The 10,095-nt window shown below is 34.9% G+C and overlaps 1 protein-coding gene across 1 annotated transcript; it reads right to left on the bottom strand.

Annotated features, from left to right (window-relative positions):
- Positions 1 to 7,811: 7,811 nt before the first annotated feature.
- On the bottom strand, positions 7,812 to 8,447 carry LOC139849230 (uncharacterized). The gene has a single exon (XM_071838892.1). It carries the CDS (start codon positions 8,445 to 8,447, stop codon positions 7,812 to 7,814), a length of 636 nt encoding a protein of 211 aa, XP_071694993.1.
- Positions 8,448 to 10,095: the final 1,648 nt, after the last annotated feature.

The following is a 10,095-nucleotide window of genomic DNA, read 5'->3' as shown; positions in this document are numbered from 1 at the left end:
ATGTAATCATGGATTTAATGAGTCAATATGATATTAAACTCATTTGATTTACCATTAGAACAAGAATATATAATCTTTAAAACATTAGAGATTAAATAATCGCCATGTCGAACGAAGATAAATAAGGTAGAATGATTCGTAAAACGATGATTATACTCGAGGTACAGGATGAGATATTGGGCATGTGATGTTGAAACTTATGTTGCTGGTGGTACTATTGATGCCGATGATGTTGCTAAAGCTGGTACGTTTTGCACCATATTCTCCAAATTGATTACTCGAGCGCGAAGTTCGTTGACTTCTTGTATTACTCCGGGATGATTGTCGGTCAGAACGAGCGAATGAATAAGATCTAGTATTTGAGATAGTATATAGTTGTGATGAGATACTCTGGAAATGAGGCTGAAAATGGTGTTTCGATTTGGTTCACCGGTGAGTGCTTCAGGTTCATCGCTAAGAGGGAACTTTGGTTGATGGAAAGTATCGCCTTCCTCTTGTCTCTAATGATTAAGAAGGCTACGAACCCATCAGATGAATTGGTGATGGCTGGTTGGTTAATCCATTTAGGTCATACTGTTTTCAGAGCTCAGGTGGATATCCATATCGGAATAGCTGTCGGAATCCGAGGAATTCGAACTGGTTGAGGGATTCATCTCGTACGATCAGATGAAGGATTTTCAATAAGAAATAGATTATAGGATGTAAATTAATACCCTGCAATACATAATTTACATATGCATATATAATACTAAAATCCCATAAGTTACGGAGGAATCTACGGAATCTGTTAGGTAAAGTCTATAGTGACATATACGCTAAGATATGAATTTTGTCTATACACTATCGATGCACTAACTACAGTAAGACGTGTCTAGACTAAAAATGATAAGTAGATAATTTTCTAAGGATGATAAGCAAATGATTTTCGCCTAGAAATGATAAGCAAAACTTTTGACATACAGACAAGGTTGAAGTCCAGACTCACTATGCATCTAAACAACTATCAGTTAGATACACTAATGCAAGACCTGGATGGCTAAGACCACCGCTCTGATACCAACTCTAACGACCCATCCTAATCCATCCGGACCAATACATTACAATTGATTACATCGCGAGGTACTTGACCTCTATATGATACATTTTACAAACATTGCATTCGTTTTTGAAAAGACAATCTTTTATTATATCGAAAGTTGACAGCATGCATACCATTTCATAATATATTCAACTATAATTGACATAATAATAATCTTGATGAACTCAACGACTCGAATGCAATATTTTTTGAAATATGTCATGAATGACTCCAAGTAGTATCTCTAAAATGAGCAAATGCACAGCAGAAGATTTCTTTCATACCTGAGAATAAACATGCTTTAAAGTGTCAACCAAAAGGTTGGTGAGTTCATTAGTTTATCATAACAATCATTTTAATATGTTAATAGACTACAAGATTTCATATTTCAATATACATCCCATACATAGAGATAAAAATCATTCATATGGTGAACACCTGGTAACCGACATTAACAAGATGCATATATAAGAATATCCCCATCATTCCGGGACTCCCTTCGGATATAATATAAATTTTGAAGTACTAAAGCATCCGGTACTTTGGATGGGGTTTGTTAGGCCCAATAGATCTATCTTTAGGATTCGCGTCAATTAGGGTGTCTGTTCCCTAATTCTTAGATTATCAGACCTAATAAAAAGGGGCATATTCGATTTCGATAATTCAACCATAGAATGTAGTTTCACATACTTGTGTATATTTCGTCAAACATTTATAAAAGCGCATGTATTCTCCGTCCCAAAAATATATATTGCAAAAGCATTTAAAAATGGAGTAATGAAACTCACTATACTGTATTTTGTAGTAAAAATACATTGGACGACATCGAATAAATCAGGGTTGGCCTCGGATTCACGAACCTATATTATTTGTATATTCATTAATACATATAATCGTAATCGAACCATTTCATATATTATAACTTTATTTATTATTTAGTTAATTTGTATATATATTTGAAAATGATTATTAATTATATAGTTATATATATATATATATATATATATATATATATATATATATATATATATATATATATGTTAAAAATATCTAATTTGTTTTATATGAATATTTATATAAAAATTGTTAATATAATATATTCATACTTATATGTAATATTACTTATATGTATCTTGTTATATAATTAATAATATAGTAGATAAAAGTTGTATTTATTTATAATGATAATATTAATAATAACATTACTTATAATAATAATTATAATAAGAATCATAGTAATAATAATACTTGTAGCAATATTGATTTTAGTGTTAATGGTAGTCATGATACTGGTTTTAGTACTTACATAATAATAAAACTACTGATAATAATAATAAAATAATAGCAGTGTTAATAAAAATAATCAGATTGATCATAAATTTCATGTTTAGTTTCTAAACTTATATCTATGATTCCTATAATTTAAAACTATAACCATATTCATAATTTTTGCCGTATCTACATTTATTATAAATTTCGTAATATAAAGGTTATTAATATGTTCAAAATTCTGTTAATAATAATATCAATAATAATACTATAATGATAATGTTACTAATGATAATACTACTAGTTTTAAAAATGATAATATTAGTACTAATAGTAATACTAATAATAATTAATAATAGTAATTATAATACTAGCAATAATAATAACAATAAAAATAACATAACAATAACAATAATAATACTAGCTATAATAATAATTAACATAATACTAATAATAATAATAACAATAAAAATAAAATTAAAAAGAAAAAAAATGTATACCCTTAAGAAAAATTGTCCTAAAAAGAAATGTCCATGACGGGGCTCGAACCCAAGACCTCTCGCTTCCCGACACCAACACCCAGCCACTCCTCTGCGTCTTCTTTTCTTACATTATCCTCACCTCATATTTATTTAACCCTTAAACGAATTCTATCATCTTCTTCATCTTTAACAAGATCAAATCAACCAAAATCCACTTACTCTTGATTATAAATACAAATATGATTTCTAGGATTTACTAAACAACAGATAAACAATTATAAATGATTAATTTGATTGGCAAAAAAATTAAAAAATAAAATAAAAACAAGCCTACAGCTCGTCGCTGCTATCAACAAAAATAAAAATAAAAATTTGATTATGATTTTGAGAAAGTTTTAGGTAGTGATTATAACATGAAAAAGTTTCGAAAACATTCATATAAACTTTCCTAACCCTCAATTTGAATTAAAACATAACAGAGTTTTCGAATTTGCTTGAAGAACACTTGTTGACTTTAAAAAAAAAAACTTTGACGCAGAAATTCTCCCTCAATTTAAAGAATTGGAATCTCTAGTTTTGCAGAAAGATGGAATGAATGATTCCTAAAAACATGACATTTCTAGATTTTTAAATGGGATTCGATTTCGAATTAAGAGCAAAAAGTTGAAAGTACAGTCGACTGGTTCAGCGACTCTATTGGGGTTTTTTTAATTCGATTTGCAGTCAGAATTAGCATTATGTAACGATATAGAGGACAGTAATAGATCGATTGATTGTAGCAGACAAGATAATATTGATTTGTGTTTGCTACTGAGACTTTTGGGGAGGCAGAAATTCACGAGTGGTATATAATATTAGGGAAAAAATACAAGGAAACAGATACTGATTATGATGCGTTAATATCTGTATTTTGTATTTAATTTATACAGATTAAATTATTTTATTAAATATAATACCCTTTATATTATTTATATTAATAATAATAATAATACTAATATTACAATAATAATTATTTTAACTTATAACTACCCTTAAAATCACAAATTATTAATTATGTAGTATTTAATAATATAATAACATATATTGAACATTTAATATCTTATATAACATATATCATTATATAATATGTGTTGGAGAGTATATATATAATTGTTTTATATTTATGAGTACATATTTATTTAAAATATACGTGATTTCATTATAAGTTTTGACATATAAAATCTATACCTTTTATATATAATCCAATATACGTATAATAATAACTTATGTATAGCGTTTATATATATATATTTCAAATACTATACCCATAATTATGCTTTTAAATATTAAGTAGATAATTATATTAACTGATAATATTTAGATTACAATTATAATATATACATAAAACTGATACTGATATTGATATTAGTACTAATAATGAAAGTAATAGTATGGTTATTATAGCGACTATATTCCTAACTTGTATTTACACTTTATATACAATCTATTAAATTTATGTAATATTTAATAATTGCTTAATATATTATACAATAACATTCATTGAATATTTAATGTTTATACATTATATATATATATATATATATATATATATATATATATATATATATATATATATATATATATATATTACAATATAATCTTGATTATAAATCATATATAGATTTATATTTATATATATGTATACTACTATATATATACAATTATGTTTTAATATCTAGTAAATAAATGTATTAATTATATATATATTGAACAAATAAATCTCAGGGTATAATATTATACATTAAATACTTTGTTAACATTGACAAATTATATTCGAATTCATTTATTTTCAATATACTCTATATATTTAAAATAACAAGTTTTAGTTGTTTTAAACTATCTTTAATCACAAAATAGTTCATTAATATATCTCATTTATTATATGTAGTTATTTACCTATATAATCATTTATATATATACATTTGTATTTACAATTCAAAGGTTCGTGAATCGTCGGTAATAGTCACGGTCACTTGTTTTCATAAAACAGTTCAAAAATTTCGAGACTTAATATTACAGACTTTGCTTATCGTATCGAAATCAAATAAGATTCAAGTTTAAATTTGGTCGGAAATTCCCGGGTCATCACACACAGGGCACCGCCTCCTGAAGACTTGGAATCTTCCAATGGCGGTTCTTCCAAGGGTGGGCTGATCCGTCGTACCAGGCGTCGGATTGAGCCGTCTGCAGCAGCTGAAGGTATGCCCTTGACTTGTACTCACTTTAGCTTGCCTAATAGTATCTTGTGCTGACTACATTACTTTCTTTCGTGTATGCATAGGTAACGCTGGTGTGACTTCTGCGGGGACGTGGGCATCTGCCCCCATGTTTCCGTTGTTGGAGGGAGCTGCTCCCCCGGAGAGGCTTGAGCCGGTTGTGGGGGAGAGTCGGGTGGCTGAGGAGGAGGCACCGTCCTGGCAAAGAACCCGCCGTGGAGGCCTCGGATGCTCGCCCCCGGCTGACAACAAATGCTGGGCAGAATGTTTACGTTCTGCCTGACTGTAATGTCTAGCCATTTCGTGATCTTCTTCACTGTGATGCTTCAGACTACCCGGTTAATAGGAATATCTGGACTTCATAACCATTCTGGCTCTGATAGAGGTGTTGGCCGCTCTTTTCGCCACTCAGGCACAACAATTGTGTTCTCAGTTTTCCGTGTTTGCTCAGCATCTTGCGGTGGATGAATTGAACCGGAGCGAGGGTGATGCTCGTCGCATTCACGAGCATTGTGTGATGTTTGAGAATGATTGGCGGAGTTGTCGGGGATTATCACTCGCCATGAGAGGGAGCTGGCATCAGCGAAGGAGGCCTTAGAGCCCACCCAGGATGAGTTACGTATTTCCCGGGAAGCGCAGGAAACGTTGAAGGCGGCACTCACCCAGGAACAGGAGAAGGTCACCCTACTTTATGATGACAATAAGAAGTTATCAGAGAAGGTGTCAGCCACGTTAGGCAAACTTACCCGCCTTCAACAAGGTATTCCTGTACTTTTTGCCCGTCTCCTGAAGTTATCCATTATTCATCAGCCGTTCAATGCCTTTACTGAGGCTATCAAGAAGCTGACTACATTTGAGGTGTTGAAGGCGGTGCAACATTTCCTGCCGCCTGGTAGCGCTGCTCAAAAGATGAAGACTGATTTGAGTGCTACCTGTGTCCAGGACTACCAGCGGGCACATGAGGCCCCCGACCAGATTAGTTTTGAAGATTTAGACAAAATCTGTAAGGACAAGAACCCATCCGTGGAGAATATTGTAAATTAACAACCGTAGAGATATGCACTCGGTTGTGTTTTGTATGATGAATGTGACTTCTTTATATCTTGTTACATATTGTGTATAAACTAGTTTATTTTGCATTGAGTTGCGTATATTGTCATGACAAAAACGTAGATATCTAAACTACGCGTGAGTATGGTCGAGTTGTTTATACGGTAGAACGGGACCATCAATGATATGGTCAGACACCCTTGTTATCCGAGAAGGTTCTTCAAGGGGTGTCCTCCTACCAACGAAAGCTAGAAAGCATTTCTTCTAGCGGTAGGTCTGAAATATGCCAAAAGACTTTTGATTTTACTTGTGTCATATTCAGAGTCGTTACAGTGCATAAGTATATAAAATGAAAATTTATTGATGACTTATACATAGAAATGATTTGAGTATATAAGTGTTTTGCATTTCTGCCATCTGGGTAGGTGATCAGTCCTCCTGGTCGCAGATAAGTTACACATGATATTTCTTCAAAATTGGGCGTTGTATTAGAACTCCGTCTGGTGTCTCCAGGTGGTATGCACCATATTCGGTTATGTCGACGACCCTGTAAGGTCCCTCCCATCTTGGGCCCAATTTTCCGACGTCTTGCTGTCGGTTGGCTTCGTTGCTATGTAACACCAAGTTATTTAACTGAAAGTCCAGTGGCTTGACTTTTTTGTCATAGTGGTTTGCGATTTTTTGTTTCTTTTCGGCTTCTCGGATATGTGCTACCGTCCGTCGTTCTTCCAAAGCATCTAAGTTTTCTCTCAATGCTTCATAGTTTTGTTGTTCATCGAATGTTGTTATTCGGTTGGTTGGGACAAGCACTTCAACTGGGATAACCGCTTCGGTGCAGTACACCAGACTGAAAGGTGTTTCGTTCGTACTATCTTTCGATGTTTTTCGGTGTGCCCATAGTACATGTTGGAGTTCATCCACCCATCCTTGCCGGTGTTTTCCTAGTCTTGCTTTTATGACGGCAACGATGTCTCTATTAATGACCTCGACTTGTCCGTTGGCCTGTGGGTAGGCCACGGAAGTAAATGACTGTTGAATGTCCATGTCTGTACACCAGTCCTTAAATGGATTTTGTGCAAATTGTGTGCCGTTGTCGCTGACTATCTCTCGTGGTAAACCGAAACGGCAAACAATGTCCTCCCATACAAACGTTAAGATTTTTCTTCCTGTAATCGTGCTTAACGGTTTTGCCTCAACCCATTTTGTAAAGTAGTCGATATCGACTACTAGGAATTTAACGTTACCGACACCTCTTGGGAATGGGCTGACGATGTCGATCGCCCATTTGCAGAACGGCCAAGTGGTGTGTATAGGAATCATGTTTCAACGAGGGGATCTGTTGACGGGAGCGTGTATTTGACATGCCTCACAGTTTACGATCAGATCATATGTGTCCCGGTACATGTGTGGCCAGAAATAACCCATTCTCTTGATCCTGCTAACTATCGTCCGGTAGCCGAAATGTGTGGAGCAGGCTCCTTTGTGCATTTCTCATATTTTCTATTTGGCCTGCGCCGGGCCAACGCACCTTAAGTAAGGCTCTATGAATGATTTCCTGTACAGGATGCCATTTTTAAAGTTATACATTGGTGCCCGTATTCGTATCCTACGGGCTTGTAATTTGTCTTCAGGGAGGGTACCGTCGGCAAGGTATTTTATGAAAGGTGTCATCCAACATTATTCCTCTGTTGTGATTGTTGCCATGAGAGTATCCTCTTCAGTTGAATTTCTTTTCAGTACTTCAACCATAACTTTTTTGGTGAAGTGGTCGTATAGCAAAGAGGCAAGCTTGCTCAAAGCATCTGCTTTCTTGTTACGGTTACGGGGTATTTGTTTTATTTCAAATGATGCGAAGGTGTTGGTTAGTGCTTTCGTAAGTTCCAGGTATTTTTGCACCGATGTATCCCTTGCTTTGAATCTACCATTTAACTGGCTTGCTACCAGTTGTGAGTCAACATAAGCTGTGAGTTGTCGCACATCGATACTTTTAGCCAAGCGTAATCCGGCTATTAGTGCTTCGTACTCGGCCTCGTTGTTTGAGGCGGCGAACTTCAACCGGATAGCGTAGGTTATTTCTTCTCCGTTTGGGGAAATGAGGAGTAGGCCTATGCCAGCCCCCTCCTCACTTGACGCTCCGTCCGTATATAGTTCCCATAATTCGTCCATTTCCCTTCTTGTAACTGTGGTTTCGCCTTGCTTGATAATGTCAGAAGGGAGCTCCACCAGAAAGTCGGCTATGACTTGGGCCTTGACCGAATGTCTCGGGAGGAAGGTGATTTCGTGCTCTCCAAGTTCTATTGCCCATTTCGCCATCCTTCCAGAAATTTCCGGCCTAGTCAGGATTTGTTTGATCAGTTGGTCCGTGAAAACTTGTATCAGATGTGCTTAAAAATATCGTCGTAACCGCCTGGCTGTGTGTACTAAAGCATAAATTAGTTTTTCCATGGCCGGGTAGTTTACTTCTCCGTTTTTTAATACTATGCTTACGAAATACATCGGCATTTGAGTTTTGCTTCTGTAGGTAATTAGGACAGAGCTGATTGCCTCGAAAGAGGCGGCAAGGTATACCGTGAGGTTTCACCCGGTATAGGTGCCGTTAATGTTGGAAGTTCCTTTAAGAATGCCTTTACATCCTGGAAGGCCTTCTCGGCCTCATCCATCCAAATGAAATCTTTTTTGCTCAGGCAGCCCTTAGGGGAGAGCTTCCAGTTTAACGTGACAAAAACCTTGTGAGTGCCTCTAGCTTCCCGTTTAAGCTTTACACGTCTTTTTTACTTCTGGGTGACTGCATGTCTTCGATTGTTTGGATTTTATAATAACTCGCCTTTTTCCGTTAAATTATATTAACGCCCGTCTTTTGTTTTATAATACCTTTCGTATCTAGATTCGTACCTTCCATTATTTAGCGTTTCTAATATTCACGTTATTTAATTATAGCATCTCCCGTTTACTCTTGCGTATTTAAAATAATTCATTTGGTAAATTCACGTAACCGCTTTTAAACTCGAGGGTCTAAAGTTGCCAAGGGACCAAACTAGTTGACTAGGTCAACTAGTCAAGCCCCATCTCCTCCACTCATTTCATTTCACCTCCCACTTCCATTTTTGATACTTCCATTTTTACTCTCAATCCACTCAACAAAGAATCATAATCTAAATTCAATCTAGGAAACTCATCACAAAACGAATTACATATTTGAAATCCTTGCATCTTCCTCTACAACTTGATACTAATTTCATCTCTTTTGGGTAACTTTCTAAAAACTCTAGATTTCTTATTCTTGGTGTTCTTGACCAATAAAAGTGTTAATTAATGTCTATGGCTGAAACAACCCAACCCGTATTAAAACCGGCCCATAAATTTTTTTCCTTTTAATACGCGTTAAATAATACTTTAGGTCCCAATTGTGTTTTCATAAACATCTTTAATACAATAGAAGGTTTAATAAACCTTAAAATATTTAATACATTGATTAATTGTCCAAACGGACATACACGACCCGACTAGTTTAATTTCCAACAAAACCGAGCATGGTGATTTGGGACTACGCTACCCAAATCCTAATCGAGTCCAAAAGCAAGATCTTCTAAAGCAACCTAGCCAAGATCTCTAATCCCCATGCTTACCCGAGCCTCCATCACACGAACCTATAAAAATATCAACAACGAGAGGGTAAGCTAACGCTTAGTGAATGATAATATACTACATACATATATATGCATAAAATGGACACGCCACACAAATAAAAAAATACCGCATACGTAGCATACAAGTATTAGGCAAGCTAAACTAAGCATACCGTAGTCACTAAGCAATACGCTAAAGATACATCAACAAATATAAGTTCACCAACGACGATGTGAACAACGCCAATAAGCTACACCCGGAGGGTTAGCTACAACACAACATTACATTAATATATATAACAATATAAAACGAATAAGGTTAACCCCTTAACCCA

Source organism: Rutidosis leptorrhynchoides, chromosome 5, assembly GCF_046630445.1.
Source record: "Rutidosis leptorrhynchoides isolate AG116_Rl617_1_P2 chromosome 5, CSIRO_AGI_Rlap_v1, whole genome shotgun sequence".
NCBI lineage: Eukaryota > Viridiplantae > Streptophyta > Magnoliopsida > Asterales > Asteraceae > Rutidosis > Rutidosis leptorrhynchoides.
This window is presented reverse-complemented; position numbering and strand designations above follow the sequence as displayed.

Bases quoted from the DNA above. Each gene is read 5' to 3' on its own strand.
- LOC139849230 (XM_071838892.1), bottom strand. From the start codon at position 8,447: ATGGCGAAATGGGCAATAGAACTTGGAGAGCACGAAATCACCTTCCTC.